At 40.3% G+C, this 18,503-nt stretch overlaps 2 protein-coding genes and 1 non-coding gene across 5 annotated transcripts in view; all 3 read right to left on the bottom strand.

Annotated features, from left to right (window-relative positions):
• Nucleotides 1-2,313: 2,313 nt before the first annotated feature.
• Nucleotides 2,314-15,420, bottom strand: LOC138059174 (solute carrier family 53 member 1-like). 2 transcript variants are annotated; one of them, XM_068904707.1, is made up of 10 exons: nucleotides 15,061-15,420; nucleotides 12,325-12,420; nucleotides 11,087-11,171; nucleotides 10,339-10,520; nucleotides 9,403-9,582; nucleotides 8,554-8,695; nucleotides 7,339-7,533; nucleotides 5,881-6,041; nucleotides 5,155-5,288; nucleotides 2,314-3,932 (listed from the first exon to the last, which is right to left on the bottom strand). In XM_068904707.1, the coding sequence occupies exons 1-10, from the start codon at nucleotides 15,169-15,171 to the stop codon at nucleotides 3,806-3,808; spliced, it is 1,413 nt and encodes a 470-aa protein (XP_068760808.1). In that variant the 5' UTR covers nucleotides 15,172-15,420; the 3' UTR covers nucleotides 2,314-3,805. The 2 variants fall into 2 exon arrangements, with proteins under 2 accessions (XP_068760808.1, XP_068760809.1); XM_068904708.1 differs by having other exon boundaries at nucleotides 11,087-11,168; nucleotides 15,061-15,308.
• On the bottom strand, nucleotides 12,562-12,633 carry Trnaa-ugc (transfer RNA alanine (anticodon UGC)). The gene has a single exon. It is a non-coding gene; the product is annotated as a tRNA-Ala (tRNA).
• A 1,686-nt stretch (nucleotides 15,421-17,106) lies between the features above and the next one.
• Nucleotides 17,107-18,503, bottom strand: part of LOC138060282 (myosin heavy chain, striated muscle-like) — a 55,761-nt gene continuing 54,364 nt past the window's right edge. For both annotated transcript variants that reach the window (XM_068906023.1, XM_068906024.1), the window contains one exon: nucleotides 17,107-17,529. In XM_068906023.1, coding sequence (XP_068762124.1) covers nucleotides 17,452-17,529 — 78 coding nt within the window. In that variant the 3' untranslated portion in view covers nucleotides 17,107-17,451. The remainder of the gene's footprint in view (nucleotides 17,530-18,503) is intronic.

Raw genomic sequence — 18,503 nt, forward strand, 5'->3', positions numbered from 1 at the left:
TTTATAAGAACCTTTTTCACAAGAGCCTTCAGGCTGAGATCAACCAAAATTTTAAGAACATACCCAGGCTGAGTGTTAGTAACGTCCGCTCATTTTATTATTATTATTTTTGTTCCTTTCTTCATTTGTTTTTGAGAGTAGCATAAATAAATTTAAAACAGGAGTAATGTAAAACTGTAGTGTAACAGGACAATTGACTCAAATCAGAAACCCATAAGGGTTGAAACGTGTAACGCGCGTTCACAGCTTCCGAATATTCAGTGCTAAGTACCATGTTTCGCTCCAGTTAATTTCGCGCGAGAACATTGGTGGTATTGCGTCACGGTGTTCTTGCGAAATGATTGGTTGAATGTTTCTCTCTTGTTGTTCCAAATATGGTACTTAGCAAATTGAATATTCAGAAGCTTGTTTCCCAGCACACAAGGAGCCGTTACACCGTTTCAACCCTTATGGGTTTCTGCTCGAATACTTAGGGACGTTTTTTTATCATTAACAATGCGATTTCCTTATTGCATGCATGATACACTAAAGAACAACTCAGTTTGTAGTCGAACTTAGCATACCACACAATTACCACACATTTTTAGGGAAACAATCGCAAAAAAATTGACTTAAGACCGTTTAGCTTCAACCCCAAAACGACAATTGTGGACGTTGTTACAAAAAAATGGGTATTAAAGTTTTATCTTCCATGTCCGAGACTCGCAATCTGGAGTACCTGATTTCAAATCCCAGACTATCCTCTCTGCAAGGGTAGACTCCGTTCAACTTTTCTGTGCTCTTTTAATTAAGGTAATCCCCCCTGAAAATGACATACTATCCTGATTTTTGTCAAACCTGGCACAATTGATATTCATACACAGGACATTGAAAAAATGCAATAAAAAGATGGGGTCATCGCCCTTGTTTTCGCGCTACATGACCTTTATTCTAAACGTTTTTTACCGAATTACGCGAGAAGCGTTCGAAACTTGATCAACTGGAAAACTTGTTTTGAAATAGCAAAAGCTACCGAATATTACTGAAAACTTGAGCCCACTTCTGTATCAGGGCTATAATCTTTTAGTAAAGTGATTTCATTTGATCAAACTTGCAAATAGTAAATGTAAGCAAATTGGTGGCAACAGTCATCACCTTGCCCTCAGTGTCTGGCTCCAAATGCAGTTTCACGTCATTTATATGTAAATACTACAACTTCTACTATCCAAATTTGTTTTCACTTTAAAATAAGTTTTCCGTATACCTAGTACGTGCAAATAAAATAATTAAAAATGGGGGGTCACCGTGCTCGTTTCTTCGCATCACGACAACAAATGGACGGCAAAGAGGCAATTTCGGCTTCAAAATAATCACTTTTCGAAAAAGGACAACAACTTCTTAACCGAGAAGAGTTGACATGATTACGCTTAAAAGCTTTTGAACAGCAAAAGCGGGCCTTTCTTGTCTCTCTTCAGATGGCCAGCGAGAAAGGCCGCCATCTTCGAAGTCGCATTGTTATGCGCAGTATGAGATGCGCGGTGCAAAACAAGGGAATCATCTTAAGACTTGTTTGCTAATTTGTTTCATTGCCGGACCATAAAAGTCACCGAAGTCGATTAAGTATAAATATTTTGCCTGGTTTTCACCATATTCAAACCCAGTAGCGTCTTGGTTTTCAATGACTTTTGTTAGGACATAAGACACCAATTATCGACAAGCTATAGCTAATGCGTCGGCTTGTTTTGCTTGTCCTTCTGTATTAATTGCGTCGCTAGTGAATAGCATATTTAAAAGTCAGCGATGAGCTAGCAAGTAGTGCCTAGGAAATTTTAAGGATCTGTACCTATGAAGTGTATGCTTAAGTAGTGATCGTGTTGCTCATTCTGTTAGTTATCCCTTGGGAGTACAATCTTGGACAGAAAATGTCGAGACATTCTTAACGTCCTTGTCAACACGTTAAGAAAAACAATTTTCAAGAAGTAATCTTATTATACGGTTCCCCTCCCCCCAGAAAAAAATGTTGAGACACGTCTTGGTTATTTGCGCTTATTCCAGGACGACATTGGATTGAGTGCGATGGGGATAGGGGGATTGTTTGCGTTGTTATGCCGATAGATACGGTGCCAAAGAGTTAGAAACGCGCATGGAATAAGTGTCAACTCTCTCTGAATTAGACCAGGATTGTAGCCGTACAGAGTTCATCACAAACTTGTACGTAAGGTAATTCCACAAGTGCAGAGGTTAACAGCCAAACTGCGCTAAATGATACAATTCCTTGCCCTGTGAGGATTGCTTGATTATATAAGCCCATTAACAAAACAAAGCAAACTCATATTAATTGAAAATTCAAGCTTTATTTGTGAAACAGCTGAAACAGCTCTTAATTAACTCATACACAGTATGAACGTACTTTCTTCAACAGCAGTTGAAGCAGTAATAAAGGGACTTTAAGATAGACGAGGGGGTCGTGAATGATAAAGCCACAAAACAGCAATGGTTGGGGTGGCACTTGAGAGAAACACAGTGTAACACTGGTGTTGATACTACTCTAGTGTTAACTCTATGGTGTTTTGAATCCCTAGGGGAACACCGAACAATAGAACTTGATCAGTTAAAACTATACACTTATGTGTGGTCCCAAGGGATACATTAGTTTTGTTTTCCCGAGGGACCATACATTAAGTGCTTTGTTATATTTAGACTTTTCCTTCAAAAATCGCAGCAAAACATCCGGAGTGGGCAACAACTGCGGAATTGTATTCCGGTCGGGATTCATTAAATTTGATTAGGGGCACGTGACCAAGAATCAACCAATCACAGTGCTCGTTTTGTTGAGTGAAAGTCTAGGAATATAACAATAGTGTTTAACTCCCTAATGCTACCGCAACTAATGGCATTGGTTAAAAGAGGAAAAAAAATCGTGTTGCGCGTGCGGCACGAATTTTAGCGCACACCTTTGCCGTACTCTGCATAACAACGATGTGAAATGACCAAATTTGAGGTTTTGACGACAACACGTACAAATAGGTTAATCTTCCATTCTCTATTTTTACTCTGAAACCGCTCGCACAACATTGTACATCGCGAAGGAGATGGTAGGCTCGATTACCAGCCGCTGTTTCGGGAAATAAGCCAGCGCTCACTCCCGAAATCTCGACCGTCTCTTCTCGGGGAGGATACCCGAACTCGAGTGAGCGGCGGAAATCGAGCCTAAGGAGATAGACTAATCGCGAAAAAGTTACATTCTGAGGTGACGTTTTCATGATCGACCTGCCGTTGTAGATCTTTAAGTCCCTTTTGTCTCAGAAATAATGAACTCTTAGTCGTTTTTTCCTCAGTACAGCTTGTATTGTTTTCTTTCAATTTGAGATCTTCAATAACCTAAACGAGCCTTCTTTCTGATCTAGTGAATATTTTCGATTCACCAACAAGGTGGGAGCGCTGGTTAGAAAGCATGCAAATCAATGCTCCAATTCATGTGATATCGTGCCTTCATCATCACTTTTAAATGCAGATCTTTTGCTATCTTTAATATTCAACATTCTTTTGTTCATTAATTTTTTTCATTTTTAATGATGCTCTTTCAATATTGGCGGTTTTTATTTGCAAGATATCTCTAATAACCAAAATGAAACTTCTAACCGATAACGTATAGATTTGTTTACTTTCGTATCAGTGTGTTTGCTTGTTCGTTTGTTTGTTTTTAATTTTGTAACTCTGGGAACAAAAGACTCGTGACACTCCCTGCAAGATCAGAACCAGTCCCGATGCTTGATTTGTAATTCTGCCTTCGTAAATCTTCGTCAACTTTCGTTGTCCCGATTACTTATTCGCTCTCCTCCGAAACAGCATCTTCGTCGTATTCCCTCAATTCCTCTTGGCTGTGGTCTGCTACTCCTTTGAGGCGGCTCAGATGCTCGTTTTCCACGCGTAGAAAATTCCATATGAAGCGCCTGAGGAAATGTTAAAGTCGGTCTCAGAGCGGTTTTCAATTGAGTGTCGAAAGTAATTAGCGAATTGCTTTGATTTTGCATTACTTCAGTCAGTGATTGGTTGAAAGTTCTCGCGCCACTTTTTTAACCAATTAGAAGTGAAACCCAAACCAATTGTGGCTCGCGCGTGTACATTTTCCCGCGCTTTGTGTCGGCTACGTGTAATTACTTCGAGTTTGATTGGTTTACTGGATTGTCTCCATCCTTTTTGATTGGCCAAAGTAATTACTTTGGTTTTGGTTTTACGACACTCATTTAAAAGCCGCTCTAACCGCGCACTTTTAAACAAACAATTCTCTGACCGGGATTAATTAGGTAATTACTTTGGTTTAGAGTGGTTTTCAATTGAGTGTCGAAAGTAATTAGATAATTACTTTGGTTTTGCATTACTTCACTCAGTGATTGGTTCAAAGTTCTCACTGCCATTTTTTCACCCAATCAGAAGTGAAACCAAAACCAGTCATGACTCGCGCGTGCACATGTTCCCGCGCTTTGTGTCGGCCATGTGTAATTACTTCGAGTTTTGATTGGTTTACTGGATTGTCTCCGTCCTTTTTGATTGGCCAAAGTAATTACTTTGGTTTTGGTTTTACGACACTCATTTCAAAAAACCACACTATGATTACTTCACTCAGTGATTGGTTCAAAGTTCTCGCGCCATTTTTTCAACCAATCAGAAGTTAAACCAAAACCAATCGTGGCTCGCGCGTGCACATTTTCCCGCGCTTTGTGTCGGCTACGTGTAATTACTTCGAGTTTGATTGGTTTACTGGATTGTCTCCATCCTTTTTGATTGGCCAAAGTAATTACTTTGGTTTTGGTTTTACGACACTCGATTGACCTCGATTGAAACTCGCTCTGACTTCCAGCAAACATTGTCGATCGACAAGTTGGGTCAACATAGAAGATATTTGTGAGACAGGGCCTACGGTTTAAAGTCCTTATCCAAATTCAAATGGATTTCAAAGGATTTTAAGCATTATAAATCATACTAGGGAAGAATTTGTTTTCACTGAAAAAATCTAAAAATGTTTTGTGCGACGAAAAGAAAGCCAGAGCACAATCACTTAGCTTTGACGGTACCCCATTCAAGAGCAAATCGAAGCAGACCCTCCCCTCCCCCCCTCCGAAAAAACCCGTTGGATAGTCTGTTGTAGGCTAAAGGAATATAGTTTGTATTTACCTGAACACTTCGAGCACAGCTAACAACGCCGTCAAAACTTCGGAATGAAACAGTCCTGCTTCGCCAACTGACACTGTCAGAATCCAGGACAATCTGAGGAACAGATCGCTCACTAGTGCGAAGTAGTAGAAACCCTTAAAAGAAAAAAAAAAGACGAAAACTCTTAGGGAATTAATTAAGAAAAGAAACCCATAAGAGTTGAAACGTGTAACGCGCGTTCACAGCTTCCGAATATTTCAGTGCCATATTTGGAAACCCCTCGCTCCAGTTAATTTCGCGCGAGAACACTGGTGGTATTGCGCCACGGTATTCTTGCGAACTGATTGGTTGAATGTTTCTCTGTTGTTGTTCCAAATATGGTACTTAGCAAATTGAATATTCAGAAGCTTGTTTCCCAGCACTTTAAGGGGCCGTTACACGTTTCAACCCTTATGGGTTTCTGCTAAGAACAAATTACTGTTGTTTTCTGAATCAGATGTTTTAATTTAGTTATGTGTTGAACGTAACAAAGCATGGAAGAGATTTAACAATCTGACCCGGGTTGCTCAATGTATGGTTAGCCCTAACCAGCGTTAAATACCATGGAAAACTATAGGTTTTGATAGCTCTTAACCCACGGTTAGCTCTAATAAGGCTTCGAGTAACCGGACCCTGGAAGTTCCCAGTGTTTTCGAATGAAGAACTTGAAAATTCCCCTTTGGATCATCGGAGCTGTTAATTACGTACCAACGGTTTAAATAAGAGCTTTGATCTCAAGAATCCATGATTCGGATCCATCAATCCCCAATCCATCTTGACGTCCCAGATGTAAGTATAACAGGTGCTTACAAACGACGAGAAGATCCACGAGAAAAAGTAGAAATCCACCTCTTGCTTTCCTGTTCTTTCTGTTGACAAAAAAGGTAACAACTGTCTTAGTACAAAGGATGAAACTTTTATTTTTGATGCAAAATATTTTTCCTCAAATTAGCTGGGATCCTCCACTTTCGATATATTAAAATTCAGTCCTAAACAAAAGGCATCATCTCGAGGCTCTGGGGAATAAATGGGAGGGATTTGTATCAGTTTAAAATTATTCCCCAGAGCCTTGAGATGATGCCTTTTGTTTAGGACTTATTTTTAATATATCGAAATTGGTGTATTCCAGCGAGAGCTAGCCGTCTACCAAATGCATGAGAAATTATGTCTTCACGTCATTCTAATAACTCCGCATTCCGGCCCTCCACGTACGTCCTTCGTCTTAAAAAAGTGTGCGCCAAAATTTCCCGGAAAAAAATCGGTTTGAACGGTGAGGATGTTTGGCGGGAGAATTGAAAGGATTACCATCGGAACAACGTGCAGAGAGTTAAGAAGCATTGTTTTTGCTCACTAAACCGATTGTTTTCTGCTGTTTACGTTCCCGTCGACTTCGTCGTTTGTCGTTGTTTCCCTAATTTTGTTATCATTGGACGAATGATCTCGTGTGGGGAAAGTCGAAATAAGAAGATCTCGCAACCACGTTTTTGTGAAACGGCAAACAAGAAAAGGCAGGATATTGCTTGTCGTAAAATCTAACTTAGATACTCAATATCTGTATATGACACCCAACAGAGACCCATGACAAGGACCTCGCAACTTCATTGTATTTGTGGAACGGCGTTTTTACAGACCGATGTATTTTTAGATTGATTTTCCCGCGAAACCAGACCTTACCAGCCAATCACAACTGTCTTGCATGAGAAATCATTTCCCTTGGGATTGAGTATGATCACTCGAGCAAGCCAAATCTTATTTGAAGAGCTCGTATAAAAATAGCTTGATCTGTGAGAATGCCATTACATTGACGTAGTATTCGAGTTGTATACTCCAGGTTATGGGCTCCTACAGGCAAGAAATAAGCTAATACCAGCCAAAAATCCTTTCATTTTTGACAAAACGCAAATTTTAGTCCGACAATGGACGTTTGCCGGAAATGCGATGCTAAATATAAGATAGAGTAGCGGCTACGGAATTGAGATTCCATGTCTAATTGATCTTCCTGCATTCCCCAAATACTGATCCAACCTCTTCGGGGAAGTGAGTTCCCTAGCCACGAAAACTACTCCATCGATTCACGGCAGTCGTTACTTTCCTAAGCCACTGACACTTAAAAGGGACGTAGAGTTGCCACGAATAAGAGCAACACTCTTCGCCGTAAAATTATACCTTTGTTTGTTGTTGCCACTGTGGAGAAGAAAACGACAAAAAATGTTGTGGAGTATTTTCCAGCATTGGCCAGGTGAGGAAACTTCTGCTTTGTATCATTATATCTGCGCAGACTCTGTGCAAAGCGCCACCAAGCAGGAAGACAAGCCAGCAATGGGCGGAGTCCGTAAAGTTTGCTACCACATTGACTACGATCTAAGAAAAGGAGAAAAAAGAGAACTGAAATCATGTGTTCACACTGCATATAATATTGGTATCAACAGACAACGTGTAACCATGTCCTCTTCCAAAGAGCGATTTCTTACTTGCACGCAAAAGCGTAAGAAATACATTCCCTGAAGGAATGAATAAAAACGGTGTAACGTAGGCGTGGGAAAAGATACCTCAAGCGCACAACTTAAAAAAGACTTCACGGGTGACACAAAAGCGCAGTTGACAAAAATACGCAACTGGTGTGATTTATGCTGGGAATCTGAGGAACAATGGAGAATAAGACTGGAATATAAGGATGAAATATTAACGAAATTCTGTTTCCATAGTCGTTAGCTGGACATCAACTGCGCTCAACCGCAAATTTAAAACGCCAATCACTTCGAGGCGCTACTACACAATACTGTGCAAAATTTTCGCGCTCTGATGAGTTTTGATATCTTTTCTTCCTCTCTCTCATTATGTTCTTTTGTCAAGTACAATTTCATTAATGTGTATTTGAAGTTTAAAAGAATCAAACGAAGTTAACAAGACTTGCGCTACTATCAAGGCAGGGCAAGATTAATATGAATATTCAACATCGCCCTCATTCCTCTCTTCTGGTAATCCTTCCCTAATCTCATATCAACGCCCAGAAAGGCACCTTAACTCGTTGTTGATAATTGTAGCAGTGAAATCTAAATTCTTCTAAAATTTGACACTCTCTACTAGTTACGAATACCTTTAAAAATACCTCCATGCTTCTGTACCTTTTTCATTACGAGCATGTAAATTCCTCTATGTCGTGCGACTTAGGCATCCGACGGACAAAGGACACTCGACACCTTACATTTCGGGTTGAAATTCCCAACCTCACCATGGCAAGGGTCAAATTCAGCCTTCCCCGAACACTGAAGGTTTGCCCGGAATATGAAATGAAGGATGTTCATCGGTACAATATTGGATAAAATGTTGGATGCTCGAGAAGAATGTGACGAGTCACAGTTCCCGGCATGGCTTTCTTACCTTGAACAGAATAAAAATCTAGCGCGTAAAAACATGACAAATACTCCATGTCCAAAATAGCAACCACAAGACTGTTAAGCTGATCTGCCAGCCAGAAGTCAGCGAATGCTACGTGATGGAATGGTGCAGTCAACACTCTCCACTGAAAAACGAACACAGATAAATACTTCTCAACAAAAAAAAGTCAACTCTAAAAGCTTCACAAAAACGACAGCATTTTTTAAACATAGTTGTCTTCATCAAGCAAGTCAAACGTTGGTCTCGCTAATTTTTCGCATTCCATTGGTAGCTATTCCAAGCCGACCGCCATATACCGCTGCATATAAACAACTGCCCGCCAAAGGTCACCTGACCTTCACCCGGGCCCCAGTGGTGTGCGAGAAAAAAAACATTTTCGACCCAAACACGCAAAAGAACTAGTCAGGTTCCAAACACCAGTGCATTCCGATCACTGGTGGTTTTCCTTTTACCTCTGATTGCCTGAGAACGCGGAGTGAGGTTTTAAGCCATTCACTAAACGTAATTATCCAACGCAGAACTAAAGCTGACATTCACTTCAGCTACGAACGCCACAAAATTAATCCATCTCCTTTCCCTATTGGGGAAAGTTATTAGAGGAGTATGACCAAAATATGAAGTTTTCAGGTTTTTAAGCGTGAAGGCGTCTAGCTACGCGCCCGTGATGTAAGGGACACGGCTGATGTAAGGGACGTAACCCGCACCTCTTTCATCTTATTTTCCACTTCTTTGCTCCATTCACGAAAATTGCTAGAGAGTTACTTTACAAATATATATATAAAGGACAAGTTATGAAAAGAGAATCTTAAAAACGATAAGCACGACACTCACCAGAGCTTTGAGAAGCCAGAATCTGCATTGTCTAAAACAAACGTTCAACGTGTTGATGAGGAATATTAAGAAAAAGCACGCCAAAGCCAGTGGATGCGTGTAAAGAGAAATTCCAAACTGATCAGAGAAAAGGAAAACTACGGCACTTGCACCCCAGACAACGGCAAAAAAGATCGCCAGCTGTTGAAAAGAAAGCACTGGTGAGAAACAAATAAGATTTTGAAATAGTCTTATGTTTGTTAAGGTTAATTATTTCTGTTCTAATCTGCGCACACAGGTGGATGAGTATCGGGCTGTCATGCGGGAGGTCGCGGGTTCGAACCCCGACCGAATCAACACCGAGGATCTAACCGAGGAGAAAGTGCTGCCTTTGTAATTTCTTCTGCAAATGGTTATAGCCTTTCAAGTCTTCTATAAACTGTAGGCCCCGTCTCACAAATATATTTTCCATGTTCATAAGTTCCCTGTGGGACTGGTTAAAGAACCCATATGAAATTCCCGGTGTCGTGGCTGTCCTGTTCTCTCCAGAAGAAGTGGCCGGCTTGTATTGGCAGTGATGTCTCTTAAAAGGCTTGTGGTGTACGAGGCTATCTAAGCAGAAACAGCCATAGGTCAAAAAAGAACTTTGCCGAGGGCTGGAAAATGTAAATGTAGACATTCTGTTGTTTCAGACTGCCAACTCGGCGAGTCGCCGCAATGCACAGGCTGAAGGGCAAATGTTTGGATAAAAGGGCGCATTTCTGGATCGTTTAATAGCCGAAAAATCTCATCTGAGTAGAGCAAGTGGTAAATTCGTTCGCACGCCAATGACAAGAGTGCCGTTCTATATATTAGCTTTAGATAATATATCCTTTACCGTTCGATCAGCCTCTTCTCTGTTATCTAATGTCTGCTTCAAGTTATAAACGTCTGCTTCCAATGAATGATTTAACGTACCTCTAAAGTTCGAAGAGGACAAAGAAGGTTTTTAAAGTCGCATATGTGAGCATGATTTATCCCCACAGCTTGCCAGCCATACAGATTGATTCCGAACAGAAAAAATTCCAGAATGAACAAGAAGAGTCCTCGGTACATACGGAATGCAGGCTCCCATTGGATGTCCTTGTCGGCTTTAAAAGCTGTGTTAGACCGTAAGAGAGAAAAAGTATTTTAAGCTCATTCCAACTCAATGTGGTGTCATAAATGAATTGTTTAGGTGCTGAAGACATTGTACACTTTACTTTGGCTGGATCATTTGCTCAATAGTAGAGTGTCCCTGTCCACGTTTGTAAGGTCAGTAGTCTATTGGGCTGCCGTTATTTTGAGCGTCACGCAAGACTCTGCAGGGAAGTGTTGCGTGACACCCCCTACATGGGCGCTGTCAAAGTTAATCGGGGTTATGTTTCATTTTTTCCCTAAACGATCCGCTAAACTCCGTGTGTAAAGTGTAATGTGTTGGATTTTAAATCTCAGTGAAATCAAAATGATAAAGACGGAGGTGAGTTTTTGCAAGGAAGAAGAAATGGAAAGTTTCAGTGTTCTCAAAAAACTCTTTGGTCAAAATACAGAGCACATATGAAAGTTAAATTTGATCGAAGATCCCCACAGTAAGTCAGACTTTGAAATCCTTCGATAGAGCAGTACAGATGAATTGACTTTGAATTCGTTAAATCAAATATTACATATGACAATCAAAACTGTTTACCTGCAATCATTAGCACAGCAAACAAAACAAAGAACATGCCGCTCAAGATGCCAAGTCGAAATATCAGCCAAATTTTGTAGTCCTGCTGACATAAAAGAAAGAACAAAACTAATGAAAATAATGAAGAAAGAAAGAAAATACTGTTCTGCACACACATACTCATATGGATCTACAGATAAAGATATTTAATTCAGAGAGTTCCAAAGACGTAAGAGATTGATGCGCAAAAAAACTAGTGTTTTTAATTCTCCCATTCTTGCGGAAAGATGCCTCTACGATTGTGTTAAAGGTTGCATCTTGCTGAGGATCCCGAGATAATGTAGCATGTTATTTTTCAAAACCGCATTGAACAACAACACCTTTTCTCGTCAACAGCTTCTTCTACACTTTGCCCTTCCTTTTCTCGGCAACGACAGAGAGGGTATTAAGGGACAAAAGGAGAACCCCCAAGGTACGAAAATCCAGACTACTCCTTCCTCGAATATTTTCGCTGTGCGCACGGGAAAAACATCTGGACCAGCCTTTCGGGTATTTGTATTCTCGTCCCGAAGAGACCGTTCTGAAAGAAGCGCAGTAGGGAGCTTAAGCACGCGCGTTTTTGAGACGCAGACGGCAAACGGAAGAGAACACATCGAATGACAGGACATTGGTGTCTACCATGTTTTTATACTATTACTTTTTAATGGAGAAAATATACTTAGCTTTGTAAATGTGTTTGAGTGAAGAAACGTTAAAAGGGAAAACAGCTCACTTTCGGTTGCCGTCCGCCTCTCAAAAACGCGCGTGCTTAAGTTCCCTAGTGCTTAGCCTGCGGTGCAGACGAGTTTAGCCGCCATCTTGAACTTATGGAGGGTTGTCCAATACTCCGACATAATGAGATTCATGGCACTTCACAATAGACATCACAAAGTGTCTCCCAACCTTAATCCTTAAAAAATTAGTAACAGTTTTGCGAGACTTAAAGAGAGGGACACTTTGTGACACTTTGTGATGTCTATTGTGACGTACCAGGAATCTCATTATGTAGGCGTATTGGACATGTATGAACTTATGAAGTAGAGGAAGATTGGGGAGAGGAATAAATGTGGGTCATACATCTAACATGGCGGCTAGAGCGAACTGAATTCAATGTCAGAAAGGGATCGTAGCAAAGACCCCAGACTTTGGGGGATCCGAAGGGGGATCCGAAGGGCAATCCGAAGGCAATCTAAATCAACTGCGTCATGTTATCAATATACCTGAGTACCACTTTCTTGTGGTCCTTCTGATCCACAATCGGGATCTGCTCTCTGGTGATAGCTTTGTTCCGTTATTTCGCCACCAGCTTCACAAACCTTTAGAAAAAGAAAATAATTATGTCTTATAGTTTTAGCGAAACTAAAACCCGGTTTTGTTCTCTTGCATTCTTAGACTGATGCAAATTTACAGCCAAAAGAAAATAACCCGTCTGATTTCAGCCGACAAAAATTGGCACATGGAGGTGCGGGGTTTCGAACCCCGGACCTTCCGCATGCAAAGCGGACGCTCTACCACTGAGCTACACCCCCGGCGGGTGTAAGTAGTGATAAAAACAGAAACAAGTTTGTTTTGCATCTTCGTTTATATTTCCGTTTTCTCAGTTGAGCCCACCAGTGTTGAATACGGTTTAAGTGATATGTGTTTTTACATGAAACACTGAGGGTGATCGTTTTTGCACACACAAAATTGAAACCCACCGCGGCGTCTACACACGTTATTCAAAGTAGGGATCTTTCTCCTGGTGTCACCCATCGTTATTAATATGCCAACCAGAACCTAATTGACTGTTGAAACAATGACTTCTTTTGTTCCGTGGTTGGCACATCAATGTTTGTAAATAAGAAATATCGCTATTGAGTTAGTTGTTTCCAGTTGTTATTGTGAAAGTTGGAATCTCACACGCTTCATACGAGCTTTTCGCGATTAAAAAAAAAACCTTCACGGACCAGACTCTTTCTTAGGTCAAATTTAGTTTGTTTAGTGACCTTTTATTGCTCCCTACGTGAGATAACTGATTGTGCAACAAGATTAAATTCGCAGGTCAAGATGGGTTTACCCTGTAGCTTCATTCCTGAGTTTTCATCGTATCAACACTCACTGCAAATATTGTGAGTTCGCCGTAATACTCATTCCGATTAGCCCAGCAAAAGATAGTTTCCCAAGAGACCCGCGATCCGTTTGGCCGAAATTTCCGGAATTTGAGTTTTGAATGAAACAAAACACTGATTTTCTGTACTTCGGCAATTTTACTTTTAGGTTTAAGGTGATCGATCAGTTGCTTTCCGAAATGTTTCGATAACCGGAAATGTTTCTTATCAATAATATTATTGCATTTCACTGTGGGTAGGATTTTGCGATCCATTTGGTTCAGAAAGAATATGAGGAGACCAGTGCACCGAAATGGCCAAACACAGATGGGACATGGAAATGTAACATATTCAAACCTAAATTTTCGCCCAAATGAATGGCACCCGATTTTTTGAAGAAAACTGAAACCTCTCTAAAATGAACCGGAAATCTATGACAGTTTATATTCTTGAGAAAACCAAGTTTGGATAAATGAAGTCTTTACTGAAAAGTCTTGCTCATGCAAAGAACGAAAAGGTCGCTGCAGGCATGCTCTTTGCATAACGAACAAACGACTTGATATGACAGAGAAAATCCTCTAATCCAATCGTGTTACAACGAAGTCACCGTTGGTAACGCAATTTTTGAAGGGGTTAGTTTCCTGCACATTTTCAACTCAACGGGTGGCATATCGCTTCAAGCAAGATTTTAGATTTGTTACTGAAGAGTGAAGTATTGCTACCTCTCAAAGGCAGACGACGTCCGAAAGACTTAAAAATCTTGGAAAAATAGCTTCCTCAGCTACGAGAAAAATAGAAGCTTGTTTGTGCATAAGACACAATGAGATCATATAACACATGCATTTGCTCAAAAAAAAGGGTAAGTAACAATTGTGTATTTTCCGTTACTTTTACAGACAAAAGTTAATTACAAGTGACTCAAAAAAAGGTTAGAAACAGAAAATTGAACCTACACGCTTCTAACCCAAGCTGCGTGAGTCTAATTTATTCTAAAAATTCGTTGATGCATCGATGAAGCGAAAATGACTTGAAACAAATCATCAGTGTTTGTTACCCTGAAACCAACTGTCTGTTTTAACCGCTGAACTCTTTACAATTGCTTTGGAATTGTGAATCTGTAGTCCGCACGTGTTTTGTTTGCTCTATCCCTTGACCTTTGCGAATCTTGTAGTTATGCAGGAATGGCTAATGAGCATTAAAAACGATAGCACCAAATCCATCACGATCTGAGGGAGGGCATCAATTTTGGGAACGACACGAGGTCACTTCAATAGGGACTTGAAAAAATAATTTTCTTTTCAAGTTAATTAAAAAACAAGCACGGAACAACTTTGGTCGTTCCTGCACTTTACACTGAGTGCTTTAAATATTCATTGAAAATTGCTCAGTGGAGCAGGAACAATGCTACTCTGTTTGCCAAGAAACCTCGTTGCAACAGCAAAGAGAGTATTTTCGAAGATTCTTATCGGCTTATCGCAGCAGCGATATTAATATGTTTCGCAAGTGAAATAAAAATTTTTCAACTCCCTCAAAATGATTGCACTTTTACGGACGCAAAAAATCAAAATGCTCTCAACTGTTCAATCTCATACCAAAACAAACGATTTGAAAACCGATGACATTGGAAATTCGAGAAACGAATGTAGGCGCACCTCTCCGAGGAAAACGCTGGCTGAAGCAAAGCGAAATTTTAAGTTAAAGGCACCTGCCTGAAAAATTCTGAAAGATTGAAAATCAACTGGATGTCTACTGAATTAAAATGCAAATGAGAAAAAACATTGTGTTTAAACTGCTAAATGTACAAGATGCTTTGACACGAAATCAGCTGCAATAAAATACCGCGAACGAAAAGCCAAAAAAAAAAATTACCTCGTATCCAGGAACTCTGGTGTAACAATCCTTGTGTTCTCTTCTTCGTCTTTCTTCTCCCAAATCGCTGTCCAAGCCCCGCATAACGATCATAAGCGCTTTGAAATGCATGTTGCACTGCAATTTGTATTATCGTTTGTCAGCTCGGCAAACAGGCACAAAGAAGAACTTCGGCAGGAAACGGCACGGGATGGAATATACGGTCTCACACAACTGCCTTGCCAGCAAAGACACACTCTGGGGATTTATTTTTATCATTGATTTTGCTCAAAGATCAGAAGAATCAGAGAGAAGCTAGAAGTAATGTAAAGAGAAAGAAGACACGGAACATTGATTATGCAAGAGAAGAAAGAGGGCAATGCTGGAGAGACGAGGTTGTGGGAAGGCCAAAAGGTATTGTTTGGTAGACGTCACTCATACGCATTGCCGAGCCAATCAGAAATGTCGCACACTTTGCATTCTTAATATGCTTTCATCCGGAACGTTTCCGGACTGTGTGAAGCCGAACTGGCAGGGGACAACAAAAATATATGCGGTTAGATGGCTTTCCATGTCACTTGAAACATGTCAAACCATAGATAGTTCTCTAAGATCGTTTCTTACAAGTTTAACTAAAATTTATACATATTAAACACTCTCTTAAATTAAAAAAATATAATTTATTAAACAACTAAATCTGAGTTTTTTCTTGGCTGTTGACAAACCCATATTATTGATCAGAAAGTTTCAAAGCTTTTGCGTAAGATGCCGGCCTTGAGGATCACTGTTTACTCAGTAATATGATACAGTTAACTTTCAAAGCTTATCTTCATGCCATTACCGGCGTTTTGAAATATCGTTTATACTTTTAAAAAAATCGTTTCCGAGTGGCATTTTTCATAATAACATAGAACTTGAGTTAATTCGCATGATCTTTCATAGAATATGTTTATTTATCGAGTCAGAAAGCAGAGAAGATAAAGTGAGCACAGATTATTAATCTCATTTCAGAAGCAAAGCACAGCACATGTCCCTGTCATTTCATCACATGTCGATCACGGTTGAAACATATGGCAGTTAAGTGATTTTCAGAGGAGAATAAAATGAACTTCATCAAAGCATGAAAACGGGTCTCTCGATAGTCGCTCGGTATATAACTGGCAACTGAATGAGCTAAAATGAGCAAGGTTCTCTAATTTTTGGTAAAATGCAAAATTCGGCCTGAATTTCTGTATTGCAGGGGACCCGCTCCTGTCAGCTCCTGTCTTTGGATGACGAGGCCTGGCGATTCGAAGTCGAAATGCTGCAAATGTGTTTTGACTTATACCCCGCCGGGGGAAACTCCCACATGAAAAGGATAGGGATGCTTGTAGTCTCGCTTAGGGTTGTAAATTTCGGACTTTGGTCTCACTTAAGGTGTTCTGGGCAAAACTCCATCATATGTAGCCGTGAAGGTCTCCTTTAGGATTGTGCGCGAAGACATATAAAAATATATCTTTAATACGTTTTAAATATGGTCTATTTTCGGGGTCAAAAATGCTTGGGTCACGCCCAGATTGGTCTCCTCTAAGGGCCTAATTCAAAATTTCCGACGAGCATCTCCACCCTTTATATGCGAAGACCCCCCTGCTGGGCTTTTTTCAGGAATAGCCGAGTTCTAGTCTCTAGAATACCCGGCCACTAAATACTGTATTGTTTTAGCAGCATCCTTTGGAGAACGAGGCATAATTCATATGCACTGAATAAGAGGATGGGATCTAGCCATAAATCTATATGGCACGCAGTCCCTCCAACGTCACTCGAACCGCGTGGGCTTATGGGTTACGTAATTGGATTGAGAAGCGAAAAAATCATTCGTAACAAACGTCAGTCAAACGTGAGAAAGAATGGTAAGGTGTGACACGTAATATTCCCGCGAATTTCCACTGAGTCACAGAGTCGCTCACGCGTCTGCTCGCGAGCAGCGCGTTCACAGAAATGGGAGCAAACTCAAGTATTGGGATCCACGCGATAACCGATTCGGTTTTTTTAAACATCAAGGAGTTTAGGAAAAAGACAACAGCCAAATTGTTGATTATGCAGATGTTTAATCACTGCAGTATTTTTTTTTGGTAGACAAACTCGAAATAACAGCTACAAGCCAGGAAAAACTAGCTCTTCAAAACCAGAAGATCAAAAAAGTGTTCTATCTTGTGAAAGTTTCACATTTTATATATTTGTAGAAAAATACTTTCAAGTTCCAGCTCAGTAAACTGCAAAAATAATCTACGTCCATGAAAAGTTTATATAAAAATAGCATTGAATAAGGAATATAAAGAATTGAAACCTATAGGACTATATATATATTTGTCCTTTAATCATTTCAAACTTGAAACCCATTTAATCCTAGTGATAAATTTGAGTCAATTGATTCTACGCTTCCATGCTATCGTCCATTGATGTAGATGAGTGGCTTCGTCCAGTGGAGGAGAGGCCTCGGTTGAAGGAAGACTGCAAAAAGTAAAGAAAACTGAAGTAAATAAATCAAACAAACAAACAAACAAACAAATGAACACAAGATGGGCTTCAATGACTTGGCAATCAAACGCATTGCAGACTATACCCCTAGAGAAAGCTTCACTCGTAGCTTTCTAAAAACAAGTTAATGTGACCATTATGTCTGAAAAGATACTATGTGCTCTTTATGTCTTAATAAAGAAATGAACTCAAGATAGGTCCAACTGGTTTGAGAATTAATTGCATTCTAGACTTTTTCGCTACAAAAAGCTTTGCTCTGAACTTCCGAAAAACAAATTGATGCGACCGGGAAGTGCAAGGTGGATGAAACCTCTACGATTGAATGAAATGCGAGAACTCAAATGTGATCGACTGAACAAGTACTTTCCTGTAGCGCTGTGTATTGTGCGGTACAAGGTAGTTCTTAATTTCGAGCCTGTGGGGTAAACGCTTAAGTGCGACCACTTTGACGAAAGCTACTGAGCGGGCACTTTTGTGCTCTTCACTACGACGTTTCAAAGCTGGGCTTTAGAGGTCCTAGGACTGCGCCAGATTTTTCGTCTGATTTTAAACCGGCAACTAATGGTCGCTCGCGGTTCCAACACACCTACAACAATATTTAAACGAGTGAAGGCACACAGACTTGCTTACCCCTTTGCAAGGAGTGCTCGAGCCTATGGGCTGTGGAAAGCCTTTTAAGGTTACCTATCCACAAAGTGCCAAATCAGCTACGTTAGAAACAAACTGAATGAGGACAAGGCATCCTTCCCGTTTGCACACTTCTATGTCCCCTCTCCTGCGTCTGTCTCATAAACTACCCCTTAAGAGAAGTAGCCCCCCAGAACAGAAACAGCTCCCGCATTATTAACAGCAGGATAGCATGACCCACTGATAGGGTGGCGTCAAACGGCAACATTCACTGGAAAGGCCATTTATCGCTGTACAAATTTTTAAGACCAGTCGACCAT

This window comes from Montipora capricornis, chromosome 8 (assembly GCF_036669925.1).
Source record: "Montipora capricornis isolate CH-2021 chromosome 8, ASM3666992v2, whole genome shotgun sequence".
Classification (NCBI taxonomy): domain Eukaryota; kingdom Metazoa; phylum Cnidaria; class Anthozoa; order Scleractinia; family Acroporidae; genus Montipora; species Montipora capricornis.